Here is a 23,674-nt window from a genome sequence, read left to right on the forward strand (position 1 = left end):
TTTAGATTATTTTAGTTTATATGTATGAGTGTGTGCACAAGTTGTATGTATGTGCACCAAATGCATACAGTGTCCATGGAGTGTCATTGGATCCCCTGAAACTGGAGTTACAGGTAGTTGTGAGCTGCTGTATGGGTGTTGGAAATTAAACCTAGATCTTCTGTGAGGGCAACAAATGCTCTTTAAGTACTGAGCTGTCTCTCCAACCCCTACAACCTATTTTAAAATAAAAAAAAAATCCCTTTTTATGTAACTTTTTAAAAATTCTTATGTGTATGGGTATTTTATTTGCATGTATGACTATGTATGCGTGGACTCCCAGTGCATGGTGACTTTAGAGGCCAGAAGAGGACTTTGGATTCCTTTTGAAACTAGAGTTACAGGCTGTCATGAGCTACCCTGTGGGTTCTGAAAATTGAACCTGGGTCCTCTACAAAAGCAGCTAATGAGTGCTCTTAACTGCTGAGCCATCTTTTCAGCCTCTGTCAATTCAATTTTTTTTTATTTTTTAGATTTTGTTTTATGTGTATGTGTGTTTTGCCTGCAAATAAATTTGTTCACCACATGCATGCAGTGTCTGTGGAGGACAGAAGAGGAGGCAATGAATCTCCTGGAACTGGAATTGTAGACAGTCCTGAGCCACTGTATGGTGAAATTAATCCTGGGTCTTTTGGGAGAACAGTCAGTTTTTTTACACCACTGAGCAGTCTCTCCAGCTCCTGTAACTTCATATTTTAAATTAGAAATGAAATTTTGGTAGGTTCAGAATTACACAAACATAGTGAGCAGTTGCCATTAAGTTTGTATGCCCTAGACCTACATTTAGATTGAAATACTTTTGCTGTGTTTTTAGAAGACTTCATTTTCCCTACTATCTACCCATAGTAGCCCAAAATTCTTCCACTGGACATGAATTGCTCAGGCTCTTCATTATGGAACTCAGCCCTATTCAAAAGAGTATGTTTGAAGTTTGAAGGATAATTTTTCTATCAGTAATGCATCAAAACTTGTTCAGCCAAGATTTTGACTATTGCCATGGCCTCTTGAGACACATCTCTTTAGAAATGAAGTAATATATTTTAAGGACACTCTTTCCTAATGTGGAGTGTCATGAGTACACATTGAGCCTAACATTGTGTTCTATAAACATCATGCAACTGGCTTCTGGAATCCACTCTTGTAGCCAGAGTGTTTGCAGGAGATATCTGCCTGAGTTCCCGTTCTTGATAATCTTTTCATTGAGCTAGTTGAAATCAGAAGTGTAATCTTTCAAGGGCTTTAGGACAGTATGAAACAAAGGTCTTTACAGATCATTGATAAACTTTCTTCTAGTTAAAGAAAACAGGTTCCACGAATGTGAAATGTTTGGGTCAAGATAGCAATACCATAGTATGTGCTAGGGGTAAGAATAGATATCATAATGACCAGACCTTTGCTTTTTTTCAATATTCTAGACAGAGTGTCTTTTAATAGTAATAATGTTTGTTCCATATATTAATCTTGAGAAAACAATTTTTAGGAGAAAGGATCTATTTGGCTCTTAATTTCAAAGTTTTAGTTCCTGGTTGGTTGCTTCCATTGTTTCTGAGCCTTACTTGGGACAGAAGATCATGAGACAGGGCATGACAGAAAAAAGTTGCTCACCTCATTCATTGTGGCCTAAAAACAGAACAAGAGGAAGTACCCAGGAACAAAATAATGCACTTACAGCCATACCCCTAATGACTTCCTCTAACCAGACTCTACTCCCTGAGTTCTATTCAGCTGTAAATGAAGTTCAAGCTCTCCTGGTCCAATCATATCTTCAAAACTGTAATACAGGCTTTTTATCATGTGAGCTTTCATGGACAACTTAGAATTCAGACCATAACAGGTCTATTTCTTTGAATTTAAAGAAAAATCTTTAATATAAGTAGGTAATTTTGGAATTTTTGAGACAAAACAGTACTTTTATTAAAATTTAGTGGATGTCATTTCTAATGTGAAGTATATATGTGAAAACAGAAGTATACTATAAAAATAGCTTAAAATATTAATTTGTGCTTAAGTGTACTATCCTTATATATTAGCTTGCTCATCATATATGACCTTTGTATATTTTTAAAACATGGCAACTAAAACCACTTGTAAAACAATACCCATTAACTAAAGGTGTAAAACATTTTCTTAAATGAGCAATAGGTGAAAGAAGAATGTTAAGTCCAAATAGTTATTTTCCCACAAGTCCAGTTCAACTGTCTCTGATTCATGAACTCTTTTCTGCATGTTGAATGCAGTCATTTCTCTTGTATGCTTCTATCATATTTTTCTCTGCTTTTAGTTTTGCATATCAAATACATTAATTTGTTTAAACCATTTCTGAGCCTGTCCATTTCACTAACAAGTAAAGTCTCTTTAACAGAATAATTCCCAATGATAGGGACCATACACAAACTTTCAATTTGTAGGCACTGGATTTATTCTTGCTGGATGAAGAAAGCAAAGATATATGAGTGTAAATAGCAATAGCTTATTTCTTTGAAACATTGGCATTGTTCTTAAGAATTGGGGGGCAATGTACTCAAAGGTATTATGTTTGTATAGTTTATTTAAAAATATAATGCACAATTAAAAATTATGGGTTAATAGATAGTCATCTATAATAGTCAAACTTGTAGTCAACTTAGGTTTTCTAGATGTACAGAGGTTTATTTCAGATGGATAGGTATTCTTCAAGTCTTTCAAAGACTTTCAGAATATGGCATTTAAAGTATTTTAAGAACTTAGACTTTTCTTGACAGTGAGACATGTCTGCTTCTGGCAGCAATCACTTCAGAGAAGTTGATGGGCTTTGAAGAAACTCATTATGGAATTTGCCTTCAATGTGACAAGGCTAGCCATTTTGGGCAAGAAACTGCCTACACTGCTTGATGGTATGCTGTATAAACTGGACATACAGAACCCACAGGAAAATGACTGCTGAACTTGCCTAAAGATGGTAAGACAGTCCTTCAGGGTTCCTGCTTTATAAAAGAGTCTGCCAGACATTCTGCAGGACACAGAAGAAGGTGACGGACAAACTGTCAATCTATGCATAACAGTCTTTCAAATTTCCGGCTTCATGAAAAGTCTGTGGATACTATGAGCCTGTAGGCTGAAGATGGATACTCCAACATTACAGAAGAACTTTTATCCAAACTAACCAAAAGACAGAGAGAGAATATCCACATTAACAAAATCAGAAATGAAAAGGGGGACATAACAGCAAATATGGAAGAAATCCAGAGAATTATCAGTTCATATTGCAAAACCTGTACTCCACAAAATTGGAAAACTTAAAGGAAATGGGCACATTTTTAGATAAGTATCATTTACAATATTAAATCAAGATCAGATAAGCAAATTAATAGACCTGTAACTGCTAAAGAAATAGGAACAGTCATCAAAAGTCTCCCAACCAGAAAAAGCCCAGTGCCAGATGGCTTCAGCACAGAATTCTACAAGATTTTCAAATAACTAGTACCAATACACCTCAAATTGTTCCACACAATAGGAACAAAAAGAACATTACCAAACTCTTTATGAATTTACAGTTAACCCTAATACCCAAACCAAACAAAAGCATTACTAAGAAAGAATTAAAAACCAATATCACTTGTGAACATTGATGCAAAAATACTCAATAAAATACTGGCAAACCAAATCCAAGAACACATTAGAAAAATCATCCACCATGATCAAATGGGCTTCATCCCAGAAATGCAGAGATGGTTTAACATATGAAAATCTGTCAATGTAATCCACCATATAAATAAGCTGGGGGGAAAAAATCACATGATTATCTCCTTAAATGCTGGAAAAGCCTTCAATAAAATCTAGCACCCCTTCATGATATAGGTCTTGGATAGATCAGGAATACAAGGAACATTCCTTACATAATAAAGGCAGCATCAAACTAAGTGGAGAGAAACTCAAAGCAATTGCATTTGTTAGGAACAAGGCAAAGTTTCCACTTCCTCCATATCTATTCAATATAGTTCTTGAGGTTTTAGCTAGAGCAATTAAGACAACAAAAGGAGATCAAGGGGATACAAATTAGAAAAGAAGTAAAACTCTTACTATTTACTGATGAAATGATAGTTTACTTAAGTGACCCCAGAAATTCTACCAAGGAACTTCTACAACTCATAAACACCTTCAGTAATGTACCATGATACAAGATTAACTAAAAAAAAAAAAATGAGTATCCCTCCTTTACACAGATGATAAATGGTCTGAGAAAGAAGTCAGAGAAACACACCCTTCACAATAGCCACAAATAACATAAAATATCGTGGAATAACTCTTACCAAACAAGTAGAAGACCTGTATGACAAGAACTTTAAATTTTTAAAAAAAGAAAAAAAGAAAGAAAGAAAAGAAACTGAAGAAGACAAAAAAAATGGAAAAAATCTCTCATGCTCTTGGGTAGGTAGAATTAACAGAATAAAAATGACAGTCTTATCAAAAGCAATCTACAGGGCCACCGCCTCTCACTTACCAAGCTCCAGCCAAAGGAGAAGGGAGGTAAGTAAGGAGGTGCCCATACCATGGCTCGTACAAAGCAGACTGCCCATAAATTCACCGGTGGTAAAGCACCCAGGAAACAACTGGCTACAAAAGCCGCTCGCAAGGGTGCGCCCTCTACTGGAGGGGTGAAGAAACCTCATCGTTACAGGCCTGGTACTGTGGCACTCCATGAAATCAGACGCTATCAGAAATCCACTGAACTTCTGATCCGCAAACTCCCCTTCCAGCGTCTGGTGCGAGAAATTGCTCAGGACTTCAAAACAGATCTGCGCTTCCAGAGTGCAGCTATTGGTGCTTTGTAGGAGGCAAGTGAGGCCTATCTGGTTGGCCTTTTTGAAGATACCAACCTGTGTGCTATCCATGCCAAACGTGTAACAATTATGCCAAAAGATATCCAGCTAGCATGCCGCATACGCGGAGAACGTGCTTAAAAGTCCACTATGAGGGGAAACATTTCATTCTCAAAAAAAATTTTTTTCCTCTTCTTCCTGTTATCAATAGTTCTGAATGTTAGATATTTTTTCCATGGGATCAAAAGGTACCTAAGTATATGATTGCGAGTGGAAAAATAGGGGACAGAAATCAGGTATGTGGTCATAGGCAGAACCTGGAAACAACCTACATGCCCCTTGACTAAATAATGGATAAGGAAATGTGGAATATTTACACAGTGGAGCACTACACAGCAGACATCTTGAAATCTGCGAGAAAATGGATGGATCTTGAAAACATCATATTGAGTTTGGTAACCCAGACACAGAAAGACAAATAACATATGTACTCACTCATCAGTGGCTTTTAGACATAAAGAAAAACAACCTACAATTCACAATCCCAGAGAACCAAGACAACAAAGAGGACCCTAAAAGAGACATACATGGATCTAATCTACATGGGAAGTAGAAAAGGACAAGATCTCCTGAGTAAATTGGGAACATGGGACCTTGGGAGAGGAAAGGAGAACAATGGAAAAAATATATAGCTCAATGAAAACAATTTAAAAATTGTTAAAGTTTAAAAATTACTTTTGATCTAGGTGTGGTGGTGCACACCTTTAATCCCAGCATCTGGGAGACAGAGATTGGTGACTCTTAATGTGTAGGGTTTTTTTTTTTAGTTTTGTTTTGTTTTTTAATAAACTACATAAAGTAATATAATACCTAATAGAAAATGGCAGCTCACAATCATCTGTAACTGTCCCATAGAATCCATTGCACTCTTCTAGTGTGCAAACAGAAATACCCACACACATTAAATAAACATTTAAAATGCAATTTTTAAAAAATTAAAAAGATGGAGAGATTTATCAGTGGATAAATGCATTTTCCCAGAAAACCTCTTGTCCTCTTGATCCCTGAAACCTAAGTGAAGTTGAAAGGAGAGGGACTAACCTGACAAATTTGTTGTCTGTCCTCCTTTGGCATGTATTCAGTGGCACATGTGCCAGTGTACTCATGTGCAAACACACACACACACACACACACACACACAATTTCTTTTTAAAGTAAAAAGCACATACTGGAAAACAACATTGGCAAAATAGGTTTGATATAGGACTTAAACCCAAAACTAAACAATTCTTACAACTGAGAAATAAAATCTTAGTCACTTTTTTTTTAATGAGTGTGTCAAACAGATACTGCATCACAGGTGGTAAATAAGCACATTAAAATATGTTCCTTATTTTTGGCCATTGGAGATATATAAACTTGTTGACTAAGTTTTCTGTCCTGCCTAGTTCCCACAGTCATTAAGTCCCAAAGAAATCACACAGAGGTCTACATTAACTATAAACTGCTTAGCCCTCTAGCTCAGGCCTCTTATTAACTCTTATAACTTAAATTAACCCAGTATTCTTGTCTATGTTAGCCACGTGGCTCAGTACAATATTCAACGAGGCAGTCGCATCTTGCTTCTTCTGTGGCAGGCTTATAACTGCAGAGGAATGGGCTTCCTTCTTCCCAGAATTCTCCTGTTCTCATTGACCTGCCTCTACTTCCTGTAAGGTTGTCCTGCCTATACTTCCTGCCTGACTACTGGCAAATCAGCATTTATTTAAAATATAATTGACAGAATACAGACCATGATCCCACACTACTTCTCCCTCTTAAAAAAAAAACAGAACATCCATAGTCCATTTTTTGAGAATGTGGGCATAGTTTTCCAGGCTACTTCCTGCTGGTTTGGGGTGCTGATAATCTTATAGGGTCCTAAAGAAAATTTAGAGTTATGATCAAGTCCTGACTGTAGTATCCTGTGAGGCTTGATCATCTCAGTCAGCATCTTGAATCTGTTCTTGATGTAGAACTCAGTTTTCTGGGCCATCTGTTTCTACTGGAGATTTCTCAGGTGGTCTTCCTTGATCAAACCTGATTTTTTCTTAACTCAAAATGAATCCATAGCCTGACATTTCCTGTGAAAATAAAAACAAATTCTCTTCTCCAAAGTAACATACCTTTTGACTTAAATTTTGAAGTCAAGGTATTTTCAAAATACCTATCTTGGATTAATTCAGCAGCATTTATAAGCAAATATCTTTTAGCAGGTGTTGCTCCTTCCTCAGGATTCAAACAATTCAAAGGGAGCATAATAACATACAATATCAAGATTCTCTGTGTTTTTCATCTTTATGTGGTTCTATTTTAACCTCTATTTTTTTTATTTTTACTTTTAATTTTTGGCTTTTTGAGACAGATTCTCTGTGTATCTTTAGCTGTCCTGGAACTCCCTCTGTAGACCAGGCTATCCTTGAACTCACAGAGATCCTCCTGCCTCTGCCTCCCAAGTACTAGGATTAAAGGTGTGTGCCACCATGCCTTGAATTCACAGAGATCTGTCTGCCTCTACCTCCCAAACATTGGGGTTAAAGGCATGTGCCTCCACAACCAACTACTCTCTTTTTTTTTTAAGGGACTTTAACCATTTTCTTTTATCTCCCAAGTCTGCATATATTTTTAACACATTGTAAACCATTTAGAGGGTTTCTTCATCTTTGAATCTCTCTTTACCGTATATCTGTCTTTCTGACCACGTGAGTCTTTAATTTGCTAAACAATATGGAGAGGATTAAAGCCGTGGCTTTGACAGCTGGATCCAGCCCATTCCTTAGCTTTCTGAGATTCTGGCCTCTTGGCGGATGTACCGGTTGCAGCCATATTTATTGCCATGTATCTATGGCATTTCAAGGTCCTTGCCAGCAAGCAAGCTGCAACAGTCTGCTTACAAACCACACTCAAATGCTCTGTGGCTGAACCACCTGCCTGAAAGAGTCAGAGTTTGTGCTGGCAGGATGGCCCAGAAAGCTGGCATTTTAAAATGGTGTGGCTTTTTTCCTGCTATGGCTGAAAACCAAAAAGTATATGATCAGCTTTTCATCAATACCATTTAAGTGTTTCGTGGCAGGACCTCTTAAAACAGTTGCAAGGTTTTACAGCTAAAGCTGAGTCAGGAAGTCTCTATTAAATGAGTGCTTGCCTCTAGCAAGCAGAGCCCACCCAAGAAAGTGTTGCTATCAATAAGCCATGCTTTATTCTTTTTTGTCTTGAATTGCTTCCCAAGCTCTGTCAGGCTTCATGTGTATGCAGTCGTCCACACATTGGACACCATTCTATTGACAGAGGTTTTCTGTCCTGCCCGGTTCCCACAGTCATTAAGTCTCAGAGAAATCACACAGAGGTCTACATTAACTATAAACTGATTGGCCCACTTGCTCAGGCCTCTTATTAATTCTTATAACTTACATTAACCCATTATTCTTGTCTCTGTTAGCCATGTGGCTCGGTACCTTATTCAGCAAGGCAGTCACATTTTGCTTCTTCTGTGGCTGGCTCACAACTACAGAGGAATGGGCTTCCTTCTTCCCAGAATTCTCCTGTTCTCATTGACCTTCTTCTACTTCCTGTCTGGTTGTCCTGCCTATACTTCCTGCCTGGTTACTGGCCAATCAGCATTTATTTAAAATATAATTGACAGAATACAGACCATGGTCCCACACCAATAAACTGTTTAGCTTGCAGAGAAACCTCTATACACCTATTAAAGGTACCATAAATACTAAATTCTGACAAAGTTATAAATATAAAGTGATTCTCAGATAAAATGATGGAGCCAGATTGGAAACCAGTTTGACAATTTCTTATAAAGTCAAACATTTGCCATGTAATCTAGCCATTCCATTTCCAAGCATTTACCCTGGGGGATTGGTGTTAACATAAAATCCAGTACATGAGTGTTTGAGGCATCTCTCTTCATAATTGTCCAAACCTGGCAACTCCTGTTTCCTTCAGTAGATGAATGCTGCTGCTATGGGATGCTATTTAGCAGTTAAATTGAACTATTGAACACTGTCATGTCATTGAATTCTACAGATGCTGTTCTGAGTGAAGGAAGCTGTTTTCAACAGGTTGTAGATTATACAACTCCGTTTAGACAACTTCCTCAGCAGACAGAATGGAGCTGTTAGTTACCTAGGAGTAGTGATAGGCCCAAAAGAAGACTATGATGAGACAGCAGCAGAACTATCCTGTGTCTATCTCTGATAGTGGGTATGGTTGCATGGGTCTCTACATGCACTAAAAGAAAATTATTTAACCAAAACAAAGAAACAAAACAATATCACAGTATGTTGTTTCAAAATATAAAATAAATTTTATAAAATTTTCCTCAGAACTCTAAAACTTTGATTTTTCTATCAGCCAACATTTTTAACATTTTTAAAACTTGATTCTTGTGAGTTGTAGATAGTAAACTTTTTAAAAAATAATTTCAATAACAGATTTAGTATTTTATCCTTGGTCTAATGAAATTTTATCAAGACACATTTTAGGGTGAGTCTTTTCATTTCCTCTGCATAACACTCACTGAGTTTTTTGCATCTCATCACTGATTTTGCCCCCTTTACATCCTCCCACCTATTTTCTCTTTTCTCTGTTTCTAGATTCTTCCTAGGTATGTTTTAGAAGCTTTGATTTCATTATCTATATTTCTAATATTTAATTCCTCCATATAGAGATAAAAGACTGTCATAAAAAATAGACCTAATTAATAGGTTTTCGATATCCTGATAATAGGTTTCTCTGCCAATATAGTAAGCTAGATCAAGCCAAATTAATAAAGTTAAAGAGCAGGTATGGTTGAGCAAAGCAACTCCCTAGAGATTCTTCAACCCCCAGAGATTGAGAGGGGAGAAGTCATGCACCTAACAAAAGTAGGGCACTTATGTACCCTGTAGGGGAGTGGGTAATGACAAGTATTCTCTAAAGTGGCAAGTGTCCTGAGCAGGGCAGCGGGTAGGTGGGAGACCACAGTGGGCCCGAGGAAAATTGTTTGCAATAGAAGCTTAGCGTTAGAACTGACAATAGTAGAGAACTGCTTGATATATTTTAAAGCAGGGTTGGATTAAATATATTGTATTTTTGTAAGAAACTTGAGAATACATACCAATTTAAAACATGAGAATTACTGCTTTCTTAGTCTGGAATGAAATATAAAGGACAGACAATTATAATGTTTAGCAGTAAACATACATGCATTTCCACCCAATTGAATTTAAGTTTTATACACATATCATATACACAGAGTTAAAGCTAACTCATCACATATATGCGCGCACACACACACACATTAAACAGAAGTTGGATGAAGACGATGCTTTTGGTGGGCCCTACCAAAGGCATATCACCGCATAAAACACACATGTAACAAAGTCAGTAAGAGAATTTAGAGACAAAAGCATGAGTATATCGGGACTAGGCAGGGAATACCTCAGTAAAGATAGCAGTACTAAGTAGTTACCTGACTTGGCCCTCAGTTAAGATGGCGGCGAAGTCACCTGACCTCAGTTAAGATGCAGTGAGGTCACCTGATCTTAGTCAAAATGGCAGCAGTCACGTGTTGTATGGAGAAACATGCTTTTTTGAGCTGTGGGAGTTTTAAGTAAAATAACAAGACAGACATAGAGGCCATGTAGAACATACATTTAAAACAGAATTACATCCATGTGGCCACACCATTTACATATTTTTTTATACATGTAGTAGACAGAAAAATTACTTACCACAATGAGCCTCCATGTCACCTAGTCACTGTAGCAGGGAGCAAAGGTTGGAACTGGAAACAGCTGTCTCATAGATCCTACTAATCTTGTCAGTTTCTGCAGGCCAGTGGTAGTAGTGGCAGGGATAGAATAGAAGGAATGGAAGCATGAGAGGAAAATAGCATTTATAGACAGTTGGGGGAGGGGCTGCCCAGCAAAAGGAAAAGCAGATAGGTGTGAGATACCAGCAGCAGGACACTGGCAGTCCTCCTTGGTGGTATCTGATAATTTTTGAGGATTTATTTCCCATAGCTGAAAATATGAAAACAACAAAAACAGTGCAAACCTCAAAGCCTAGGAGGGGGGCATCTCCCCTTTGCTGGTGGAGGTTGGTAATTGAGCCTGGCTGACTTCCAGTCCATCCACTTGGAAGTCAGAGGCTAGAGGCCAACCTGGGCAGTCTCTGTCAGGGGGACCACTTACAGCTGTCCAAAAGAAAGAAAAAAAATAAAACAAGAGCAAAAAATCTGAGGGATCCCAGACCCCAAAACGAACGCACCACTCAGTGAGTGCAGTGCTAGGGGAGCCCAAAGGCTTGAAAGGCAGGAGGACCACTCCGGGTGGTCTGATCACATTTTTAGCTATGGGAACAACCAGAGGTAAATGTCAGTGAAAGCTGACTTAGAGAAGGGGACCTTACCATTTGCAGCGATTGTTCGAGCCAGGGTCCTCATGTGTCCTCGAGGGAACATGGAGAGAGCCTGGAGAAGTCACACACTAGTGTTATTCTCTAAATGACAGATGTCCGGAGTAAGGCAGCGGGTAGGTAGGAGAACGGCAGGTCAGAGGCCTCAGTGGGTTGGCGGGCAATCACACAAGGGCCAAAGGCAAGCCATGAGGTGCATCCAGTCCCACCACCTGATCCCTTGGCGGGTTCCAGGCAGGAGGGAGACTGCGGTGGGTGACAGACAGTTATACCATGCAGACAGTTTGGGTATAGAGTTTGTTTAGTGGGTTAGAAAAGGAGAAGGCAGGAGAGAGAGAGAGCAACATCTATCTCTAAAGAAGAGGGAGAGCATGCAAGCTGGAGGAAGCAGAAGATCTGGTGGAAGGGGGAGTGGGCAGGGCTTGTCTGTTAAGGGGATAGGGTACTCACATCAGCAGATCATAACAACATGTCCACCACAAGCTGGTTTTATACCCAAGTATGGTCAAAAACTGGGTACTTGAGGTGGGGACTTGGGCTGCTGACAACTTCAGGGGAGGAATTATTGACTTGAGATTTCTGTCCTGCCTGGTTCCTGCAATCATTAAGTTCCAAAGAAATCACACAGTGGTCTACATTAACTATAAACTGATTGGCCCACTAGCTTTGGCTTCTTATTAACTCTTATAACTTATATTATTAGCCCATTATTCTTTTTTATGTTAGCCACATGGTTTAGTACCTTTTTTTGATGAGGCAGTTACATCTTGCTTGCTCTGTGGTCAGATCAGGACAGCAGACCAAGCTTTCCTCTTCCCAGAATTCTCCTGTTCTCATTTCCCACATCTTCTTCCTGTCTGGTTATCCTGCCTATACTACCTGCCTGACTACAGATCAATCAGTGTTTTATTACAATACAATTGATAGGCTGCAAACCATTGTCCCACACCAAGAATTCAGAACTAGGCTTTTTGGCACCTTAGTTGGAGATTCTTTGAGAGGGGGAGGTTTGGAGAGGGGGATGGAGGGGAAGAAGGCTTTCTGGATCAACTTAAAGTGAGCTGGAGGTTCCATCCAAACCCTAGCTTCTAATTGTTCTTTTACATTTTAATTAAGTTTTAACTTTTAATTACTGTTTCATTGGTCTGATGTAATTTCAAACTCTCTTGATCAGATTTGTAATTTACTGGAATGTTTCTTCTACCTGGATTGTATGTGTTCTCAGATGCCATTTCTAGATTCAGTTCAATAACTGATTACATTTGAGAAACAAGAGACTATAAAAACACAAATTTAAAGCAGAAATTACTGAAGTAAGACCACTTACATTCAAGTCTTATTTATTCCATTTGTAGCTGTGTAAATCTCAGCAAGTAATTTACTCTTTAGAGGTTCCATTCCTCATCAACAAAGTGTGCACAATTACAGCATATAGTGAAAGAAATATCATTTAATGAAGTTAGTTTAGAAAAAGACTATATGTGATACCTAGTTACACTCACTAGATGTTAGCTATTATTTTCCTTTGCTAGGTGTAGTGTTCTATTTTCCGGGTAACTAAAATCAAAACAGAGTTGATATATTTGTCAAGCCTAGCATTTATCTTCAGTCTCTAATGAGTATCAGAGTACACATAAGTATATGTAGCATTTAAATCTGTGATATATCCTCTATAGTTTTATAAGTTTATTTAGCACTAATGAAGGTTCAATGAGATGGCTCAGAAGATAAAGCTGCCAGCCACTCAAGCCTGTAGATCTGGGTGCTATCTTTGGATGCCACATAAACATAGGTGAGAACCAACTCCACAAAGTTGTTCTTACCTCACGTCCTCATCATAGTGCACATGATACACACATACACCATTTAAATTAGTATCTGTGTAATGCTGAAGCTATAGTAAAATGAATTTTTCTAGCTTTTTTTCTTAGCATTGTACTTTAAGGGCTGTAAGAATAGGTATGTAGAAGTGCTACAGGCTCAAGGGTGAAGCATGAAATGACAAATAATGAATCCTTTCCCTAGGGATGTTATTGTATTAGGGGTGAGTATAGTGTGCAATAGATGTGACTAGAGATGACTCTATAGAACTACAGCTCATAGCAGGGAATCTACAGTGATCACATTGTTGTTGACATGGGTCCACATCACCTCATGATTCTTCCATGGCAAACTTAAAGGCCTGGCAGGAGAGTCTGGTTATTGTTCCATAATAGTCAGAACTAAGATTTCTGAACAGGAGACTGTTACACTATAAAGAGGTGTTTTTGTTTTCTGTTCCTGTATTGACGATGCAGATGTTTTCAATACTTTGAACAATTCATAGCTATCTTATTTTTTTATTTTTCTGGAGCTACCTAGTCTCAGTTCTGTGGTTAGTTCCGTTAATATATGGTACCTTCGACTCTCATTTTTAAAAAATGTTTGAATCTAACAATTCTGAGAAATCCAAAGTTTTGTGAAACAGGAATGTTGGCTAAAACAGTTCAAAGGCATGCAGGTTAGAAATATTAAGTATTTAAGAATAGATGGGAATTAAGATTGCAGACTTTATTCACCAACTATAGCAGGAAAATTAAAGGTAAATTACATAGCAAAGTTGAGAATACAACATGTATAAGTATTCTAGTCCTTGCAAGTTTGTTGCCTGGTATGTTTATAACTACAATACTGTAGCCAAAGCACAGGAGACTCTAGAATGTGTATTTATAAACTGATTCCCCAGTAGATAACTGCATTATTCTGGAATGCAGTTGCTGTGTCAATAGCTGTAGTCTTATTGTTTTAGAATTTTTTCCATCTTTCAACCTAATTAATGTCTCTAACGTGATTTGCAAAGAATTTCATATTTATATTTTGCAATCAGAGTTTGACTGGCACACAGTTTTTAGACATTCACTACAATGTGTAAACATTTTGTAAAATAATAAATAGCTTTTTCTAATCTAAATGTTTTATGACTGCTGAGTCCCTGCTAATTGGTCATAGATTGAAATGCCACCATTCTCTAATTTTTTAATTTGTGGGAAATTTTTATAAATGAGTATGTTGAGCTTCATATCACAGCTGTTGTCATTTAAAGTTTGGACAGCATCATTACAAATGAAGCCCTGCTGTGAAATCAAAGTCAAAAAGCATCTTGGCATCCCAACCATTTCCTTGGGAGAAGATTACAGCTCGAGTCTGTTGAACTTTATTGCCTTGGGCCTCATGACAGTCTTCAGAAACATGCAAGGCATTTCTGTTAAAGAAATTCAGATGTGCTGGGACATAGATGACATTCTTGAGCACAGCAGTATCCTAAGGGGATAAAGAATAGTCAAGAGGGAAAAGATAAACAGTTTTTGCTGTTATTTTATAAGATTTATGGAAATGATAGAGGCCATTAGTGATACCATGTAGGAAAAAGTGTAGGGTTTTTCTCTGTGGCCTAACTATATTTTAAAATAAAAATCTACATGGCTCCATCATAATGACTTAGCTTCAGAGTCATCTTCCTGTTTGTGTGGGGTGGGTGCTATGGTTCAAGGTCTTATGAGTACAAGGCAAGCACTGAAATTCAGTTGATTTTATTATTCTCATTGATTGTTTCTCTTCTCCTCCCCTCCTGTCTCCCAACATGTGTGTGCCTAAAGGAGAGACATTACTAAAATAGTTCCAATAATTTACCTCTTTTATAGCTAAAACTATAACCTAAAGCCACAGCTCTTTCATTCCAGTTTAATGTCTATACAACCAATATCCAGAGTCCAACCCAGATCCTCACAGAGAGCATAAAACAACACGGCAGCCCTCTTGTCTTCTTTTATTTCATGATATATATGTATGTGTGTGTATGTATTCTCTAAATACATATGTGTGTGTGTATACACACATATGAAAGAGAACATGTGGTATTTGTTTTTCTGAGTCTGTGCTACCTCAGTTAATATTTTTCAGATCTGTCTGTTATCTTGGAATTTTCACAATTTCATTTTTCTTCATGACCAAATGAAATGCTTACATTACCTGTTCATCAGTCATGAACATTTTAAGTTAATTCCTTTTCCTTACAGTTGAGAATAGAGTAGCAATAAACATAGGTTTTGCAAGTATCTGTGGTAAGTTACGGAATACTTTAGAAGTTGTTAAGTATACTAGGTATTAATGGTAGTGCGATTTTTTTGTTTTGTTTTAAGAAAATTGCACTGACTTTCATAGTGGTTGTACTAGTTTACCTTCCAACAAACAGTGAATAATGGTTCCTCTTTGCCCACATACTTTCTAAAGCATGTGGGAAAAAATATCTTTGACTCAGTGAAATATATTGGGTATACTGAAAATTCCCTCTAAAATTTTCTGATTTATTAAAACACATTTTAACACAGTTTCTAAAAGTAAAATAGCTGTTCATCAGTAAAACATAAAAGCCATATCCTTCCCAATGTGTTTATACTTTGTTTCTAAATGAATGTGCTTCAGGGACAATATTTTTTCCTGGACTTACCCAGCTATGCCTTAGTAACAACCTGGAATAAAATGAAAAATTTCACAGAACAGTGACAATAAAGCCCAAACCTGCTATGTCTTACATTTGTGATTCTGATAAAGATTCTAATGTTCATTTGCCCTTGTTTTCTTTAAGGATTGTTCAAGTTTAGAAGAATATAACATTGCTGCAGCACTACTCCCTCTGACCAGTGCTTTCTATAGGGTAAGTTTGCTTGGTACATACATAAACTTGTTATGATTTACATATGTGTGTTTTGTTTGATTTCTCATGGCATTTTGTGAGTCTGTCCCCTTATTATACTAAGGACTTATGGGTAAGTTCACCCTGCCACAAAAGTAAGCCTCATGAGACCAGGACATTATTAACATACACTTAATGAATGAATGACATCCATAGAGACAACATAGAATTTACTGTCAATTTTCTGGACTGTCCAAAGTGAATTTTGGGGGAGGTTGGGAGGTTTCTCTGTAGCTTTGGAGCCTGTTCTGGAACGTACTCTTGTAGACCAGGCTGGCCTTGAACTCACAGAGCCAAAGTGATTTTTTTTTAATTCTACACTTTATTATAACTCTACTGTTCATGCCATCACATAAAAATTAGCCCTAATTTTTTATAATATTATTTTGCCTGCTCATGTATGTGTGGGGATAGATAAGAGAGCAAGTGAACTTATACCATGTTGTGCAGAAGACAGCTTGCAAAGGTTGATTCTCTGTCCTTCCACCATGTTAGTTCTGAGGGTTGAATTCAGATCATAAGGCTTGGGGGGCAAGCATCTTTACCCACTGAACCACTGAACCGTCTTGCCTCTCCTAGCTCTTAGAACAAACCAGTCTAGCAAGTTCTCTTTATTGTCTTTCTCTTATTTAAAAAAAAAAACTGGCTCTATAGAAATTCCCAAGAATCCACAAGGATGACCCCAGCTAAGTTCCTAAGCAGTAGAGGAGAGGGGACCCAATCTTGACTTGCCCTATAGTCAGACTGATGAATATCTTAAATATCACCATAGAACCTTCATCTAGCAACTGATGGAAACAGAGGCAGAGACCCACATAGGAGCACTAGACTGAGCTCAAAGTCCAGTTGAAGAGTAGAAGGAATGATAAGATGAGCAAAGAGGTCAAGACCATGATGGGTTCACTGAAAGAAACAGTCTACCTGAGCTAATGAGAGCTCACCAGCTCCAGCTGGACTGGGAAGGAACAAGCATAGGACCAAACTAGACCCTCTGAATGTGGATGACAATTGCATGGCTGGGGCAGACTGAGGGGCACTGGCAGTGGCATCATGATTTATCCCTACTGCTTGTGCTGGCGTTTGGGGAACCTATTCGCTTTGGTGGATGCCTTGCTCGGCCTAGATATAGTAGGGAGGGCATTGGACCTTCCCCAAAGCAATGTGCCTTAACCTCTCTGAGGATTGGATGGGGGTGGGTGGGAGGGTGTGTGGAAGGAATGGGAGGAGGGAAGGGAGTGGGAACTTGGATTGGTATGTATAATGAAAAAAAGATAGTTTTTCTTTTTTAAAAAAATAAGTTTAAAAAAAGAGTTAAAAAAACAAAACAAGATCCTCATTTAGTGCATCTTTCTAAAATAAGCAGTAAGAACCAAGCGGTTGTAACATCTGACTTACTATTGAGCCATCTGCTTCGGGAGACAGCAAGCTAACACATTCAGCTAATGCTGTTTTCTCCGCATTGTCAGACTTAATAAAAACTTATGCTTTGAGTTACATTTAAATATTTGCTTTGACTTTAGGGTCAATTATCAAAGTTCCAGTAGGAACAAGAAGCTTATTTATCAGTCATTTGAAAAGGGAAAATTGTTTGTTGGATTTTGGTTTTAGGGGGTAGTTAAGGCAAGGTCTCTGTAACCTTGTCTGACCTGGAACTAGCTATGGAGACCAGACTGTCCTCAAACTCATGAGATCTGCCTACTCCTACTTACCATGTGCTAGGATTAAAAGCATACATCTCATTACCTAATTCAAAGAAGTTTAAATGCAAGGAACAATTAATAGTTAACTACTAACATAAAGAGAATTCTAACTATGCAGGAATGGAATACAAGGAGCAGCTACTATCTATAGAGCTAAGTCTGAATGCCCAAGAAAGAAGTAGACTTAGAGGAGGGCCTCTCCTCAGACAGTCTTGTTGGGGAGGTGTTGCTATGGCCAATACAGTGTAAGATGCGCCCAGCAGGTAAGCAACTGGAAACTACCTGCTGCAGTGCTGGTAAGACTTGCTTGGATTTCTGTCTACTAGAATGCCACTGGGCTTCCAAGGTCCACTACTGAAACTTCATGGACAGTGAGCTCTTCAGGTATCTCACAGGCAGGAGCAAAAAAATAAAACAGTCTCCAGATGTAGAAGTTTCTGTCCTGCAGATGGCTCAACAAATAACCATACAGAGGCTTAATATTAATTATAAATGCTCAGTCAATAGCTCAGGTTTGTTAACTCTTAAATTTAAATTAACCCATATTTTCTCTATGCTTTGCCACATGGCTTGGTACCTTTTCTCATTATGGTATGCTTGTCTTGCTTCTCTCTGCATCTGCTTGTGACTTCTCTCACTCTGCCCTTCTTCCCAGCATTCTCTGTTTGACTCTCTCCCTAACTTCATCCTGTCCAGCAATTGGCCAGTTAGCTTCTTTATTAAACCAGTGACAGCAACATATATTCACACAGTGTAAAGGAATATTCCATATCCAGAAGCAAGAGAAAGAAGCCACTCCTACTGCAGTATCCCTTAGCATCTTTATTAATAATCCTTAATAGTCCCATTGGCAAAGGAAAGATATTTAGAAGACCCATGTCCAGGGTCCCAAAGCAGGGCAAAGAGATGGTTTTAGGAGGAAGAGTGCACAGTGGTCAAGGAAGGTGAATCACACAGATTGTTGGATATTTTTCTCAATATGCATCTTTGGGGAATTATTTCTAGTGCATAACATTTTTAATGTAGGAAGTAGATGTAAATTGCTTTATCCTGGCCACAAATTGAAGTGAGCCAGCATATTTCCCAGCCAGTATAAACTCTTGGGATTTGCTCACCGCTGTCTTATGGAATAGACTCAACTGATTTATATTTTTTAAATTTAACTTTTATAAGTTCTTCGAATTTTTTATACAGCATGTGATTTCATATTCACCCCTCTATTCTTCCTGGACCCACCCAACTTTGTGACCTTCTAAAAAGCAAAACCAATTTTCTACTGCCTAAATGTCCTTGGATGTGTAGTCTTCTACTGGAGCTCCTTACCAGGGGCTACATCCTTAAGAGAAATTGTCTCTCCCTCTCCCAGCAGCTAGCAATTGTCAATTTACTTCATGACTAGGGATAGGGTTTTGTGCCCAACTTTATTTTGATGCTGGGATTTGGACTGGTTTGGCCTTGCACAGGTCTTGTGCCTGCTGTCACAACTGTTGTGAGTTCAATAGCCCTGCTGTGCCAAAAAGCACTGCTTTCCTTGTAGTCATCCACTGCCTCTGGCTCTCTGATTCTTTTTGCCCTCTTTGCCACAATGATTCCTGAGTCTTGAGGTGGTGCTGTATATATGCAGTCTCTTATTTTCTGCACCTTGACTAGTAACAACCATCTCCTGCAAGAAGCTTCTCAGATGAGGATTGAGAGATACATTGATTTATGAGTACAATAATAAGTCATCAGGAGTCTGTTTAATACTATGTCCGTTTAGTAAAATAATGGTAGCAGGTTCTCCCCTATGGCCTTTGACTTGTCCGTCCACAGGGCTTCAGTCCTGTAATGTTGCTAGTTATGGATTTCATCTGTGGCACACTAATTTCAACCAAAAAGTAGTTGGTTACTTCCTATTTTAAAATAGTTGTATAAGTTCTTTTTTTTTTTTACTTGATGTAATAAAACTTTATTGGTGGCTAGAGAGATGGCTCAGCAGTTAAGACCACTGGGTATTCTTCCATAGGACTTAGGGTTCAATTTCCAGCACCCATATGGTGACTCACAACTGTCTGTATCTTCAGTTCTTGGGGATCTGACACCCTCATACAGACATGCATGCAGGCAAAATACCAATGCACATAAAATAGAAAGTAATCATTTTTTAAAAATTTACTCCTAAAAAAACTATCAAGCCATCTCAACATATAAAATTACTATACTAGGCAATGATGAAGCTGTGCCATTGATGGTATGTTAGCATGACCTTAAGAAACTTAACTTGATAGTCTGGCTAATATAACAGTGATTTTAAAAAAATTAGTCGCATCCACAATGTGACCAAACCATTGGCATTTTCTCAAATGTAGCATATATACCTGCTTAGAATATTGAAATGGGGTGTGGGGGGGGGCTTGTGAAATAGCTCAATTATAAAGGCAGTTGCCACCAAGTCTGATGACCTGAGACCAGTCCCTGGCACCTACATGATAAAAAGACAGAGCCAGCTCCTGCAATTGTCATTTGACCTCCATACACGCACCCTTACACACATGTACAGACACATGTGCACACACACCAACCAAAAAATGTAAAAAGTAATTTAAGTAAAGTTCAAATGTTATAGAAAACTATAAAATCTCTTTTTTCCAGTTTCATGCTATTCTCCATTTGCTTTCTTAAGGAGGAATGTCATTATTGACTGCACATATTAGCAGTTTTTCAGTTCTTTTTCTCGTTTTTTTTTAATTAAAAGCATAGGAACAAAGATGGGCTCATCACTTTGTGATCTCCAAGGCAGAGGCCATAATGGTTTTGTTTAGTTGTGAATTGTATATTCTTTTAGAATGTATAAGCCAAAATAAAAAATTTAGCAGGAAATTAAAGAATTGTAAAATTATGCAGAAATACACCTACAACTGGCATGGCACATCCCTTGTACACCAGGGATGTCTGTCTTCTCATGTGTCAGGTAAAGGGTTGGATCCGTCAGTGAGCTTTCCTGCTGTCTCTGATACAGCACAGTGTGTCTCTGTGCCCTGGTTTAATTTAATAAGTTTATAAATGGCAATGTTTTATTAGCATAAATAAGTTATCTATCATTTTGTGTCTTGTGATTGTGCAGTACAGATGGTGATTGTTATCCTAATGAGTTCAGAGTGCCCAGCCTCTGGTAGTTAACTCCTTGAACAGAGAGTGAACTTGGTGCTCTGTATGTACTGTATAATCAGGGCAGAGGACAGCCTGCTAGCTACTATCTAGTGTTAGAACCGTGTTGTCATCCCAACAAGAAACCTCATGTCCCTTCCCAAATAGCAGTGAATCTACTTTCTTCCTTTGGAGGCATTTTACATGAGTAAAATCATACAATATATTTTCTTTTCTTTTTTATTCTTCTGTCATGTATTACATCCTGAACACAGTTTGCTCTCCTTCCTTTATTATTATTTTTGTTCTTATTTTATTTATTTATTTTAATATGTATTCGTGTATGTGTGTGTGCACATGGGTGCATGTGCATATGTGTGTACTCGGATGTTGAGATGAGATGACAATGACAGGTGTCTTCGTCAGTCACTCTCCATTTTATTTTTTGAGACTGTGTCTTACTGAATCTGGAAATGACACATTTGGCTGGACTAACTAGCCAGCAAGCTCCAGGTATCTCAGCTCAGGTCCTTATGCTTGTACAGCAAGTACTTTACCAACTGAGTCATTTTCCCACCTCTTCAATATATGTTCTTTGTGTCTCACTTCTTCACCGAGCATAATGGTTCAGAGTCTCATCCATGCTATGAATCACTGTCTTTACATCTTTTCATTTTGAGATGAGAATTCTTTCAACACATACCTATAGTGGCTACCAAAAGCTGAGGTTAGGAGGTTCATCTGTTTGAGACCTGGACTCATAGCAAGACAGACAGACCAGGAGTAGAAAAGGATGCATCATCTATATTCATAATGCTTAAGCTTTATGTTTTATTTCAACTAACTCTGTATTCAATGCAGAATTGAGCTAATCCCAATTTAATAACTATATGTATATGGTACAAAGGTCATGGTTTTTCAGTTTGAAGACAAATTTTATCATAAATTTCTTCCTAAATTTTAACTTAGGAATATACATCCTTTAAACATGCACAACTAAAATGAATGTTTTTGGTGTAAGTGTTATTTTCTTTTTAAGACACAAGAGCCTGGTAGTAGTAAACTAGTAGTGTAATAGGAAAACCTGTCAAGGACCAGCTGAAAGGCCTTTAGTGAAAAGCTTAGTCAACCTGAGAAGCAGAAGTGAACATGAAAGCATAGAGTGCCACACAATTTCCTGTGCTCTCTTTTTTTTTTTGAAAGTAATTTTATTAAATTATAAAAAGTTTCCATTTACGCCCCTCCTCCCAACGCCCTCCCACTCCCCACCTCCCTCTCCTCCTCCCTCTTTGTCCCCAAGGGCAGTCAGGGTCTCCTGCCCTGTGGGAAGTCCAAGTTCCTCCCCCCTCCCTCCAGGTCCAGGAAGGTGAGCATCCAAACAGACTGGATCCCAAAAATCCAGTATATGCAGAGGAAACCAGTCCCAGTGTCATTGTCAATGGCTTCTCAGAAAGACTGCAGGCCAGCCACATTCAGAAAATCCGGCCACATTCAGAGAATCTGGTTGGATCACATGCTCATTCAGTCACGGTCCATCTGGCCTTGGTAAACTCTCATTAGATCCGACCCCTTGTATCAGTGGGTGATAGTATCCCTCGCAGTCCTTCGTCATTTTCTTCCTCCTTCTGCTCCTCATTTGGATCTTGGGGGGCTCAGTTCAGTGCTCCAACGCGGGCCTCCATCTGTATCGTCATCCAACGCCAGATGAAGGATCTATGGTGATAAGCAAAATATTCATCAGTATGGTCACGGGCCAAGGCCGGTTCAGGCACCCCCTCCTCTGTCCAGAGAACAATCTGGGGATCTCTCCTTGGACCTGGGATCCCATATATAATCAAGTTTCCTGTAAACTCTAATATGACTCCCTTAGTTGAAATATATTCTTCCCTGATCCCACATTCATCCTTCCTCCCTCCTGTGCTCTCTTAAAGGTGGCCTTACTGCTAGTGTCACTCAGTAATTCTATCTCAGATCCCCACCTCTCAAAAACCTAAAATCTGTTTTCTGTTTTTCATGTCAAAGACTGTTATCCCCTAAAAATTCTATTTATTTAATAGAATAATGTAGCGAGTAGACTCAGAGGAAGGTAATGGGAATGAGAGTTGGTATTTAATGAAGTATTATTCCTAATTTGACACAAAGAGTGTATGGTTCAGAAGGACTCCCCGCCCATGATAGGATTTAAACTCTATTGTGTGTGATTCCAAAGCTCAGGTGTTGTTTTAACTCTAATAGTGTTTTAAAAATAAGTCACAATTTGTGCAGGCATTCTTCTGAGAATCTTTTGAGAGTTTTGCCTAGAGATGTTGAATTGCCATCACTCTTAGCCCCCACACTCATCCAACCATTTTCATGGTCATGTTCAGAAAAGAACATTGATCAAGCTTTGAACAAGGTCAGGAAGTACTGATTAATAAGATGTTATGATTTCAATAACTGTTATATAATATTATTTATAAATCTCTTATCTCTATATATTTTTAATAAGAAGCATACAAAGTGCTCAGAAGATCATAAAATACTTTCTATACTTCTGCTTGAGTACTGACCTTGCCCTGAGTAATATGGATATAATTGTCCTGCTGTAAAATTATAGTCTATAAGTAATTCTGGTGAAATTCAAATAAACCTTACATAGTATTAAGATTGTTTCTAAGAGAAAAATTCTACAGTATTATAAACTTATCAGTCATTAATTTTAATTGATAAGAGACTACAAAATAGGAAAAGAATTAGTCTAGATATATTTCATTCCATATAACAGATCTCAGAGGATGTCCTCCCCCCAAAATCAGGAGGAGAGTGTGATAAAAGGTCTTCTTACATCT

At 38.2% G+C, this 23,674-nt stretch overlaps 1 protein-coding gene and 1 pseudogene across 6 annotated transcripts in view; both read left to right on the forward strand.

Annotated features, from left to right (window-relative positions):
• Sbf2 (SET binding factor 2) overlaps positions 1-23,674 on the forward strand; it is a 382,011-nt gene that overhangs the window by 239,426 nt on the left and 118,911 nt on the right. For all 6 annotated transcript variants that reach the window (XM_085692888.2, XM_085692889.2, XM_085692890.2 and 3 more), the window contains one exon: positions 15,913-15,981. In XM_085692888.2, the coding sequence (XP_085549014.2) occupies positions 15,913-15,981 (69 nt within the window). The remainder of the gene's footprint in view (positions 1-15,912; positions 15,982-23,674) is intronic.
• LOC125416969 (histone H3.3A-like) lies at positions 4,338-5,132 on the forward strand (annotated as a pseudogene).

The sequence above is a fragment of the Myodes glareolus genome, chromosome 7 (genome assembly GCF_982192425.1).
Source record: "Myodes glareolus chromosome 7, mMyoGla1.1, whole genome shotgun sequence".
Lineage (NCBI taxonomy): Eukaryota > Metazoa > Chordata > Mammalia > Rodentia > Cricetidae > Myodes > Myodes glareolus.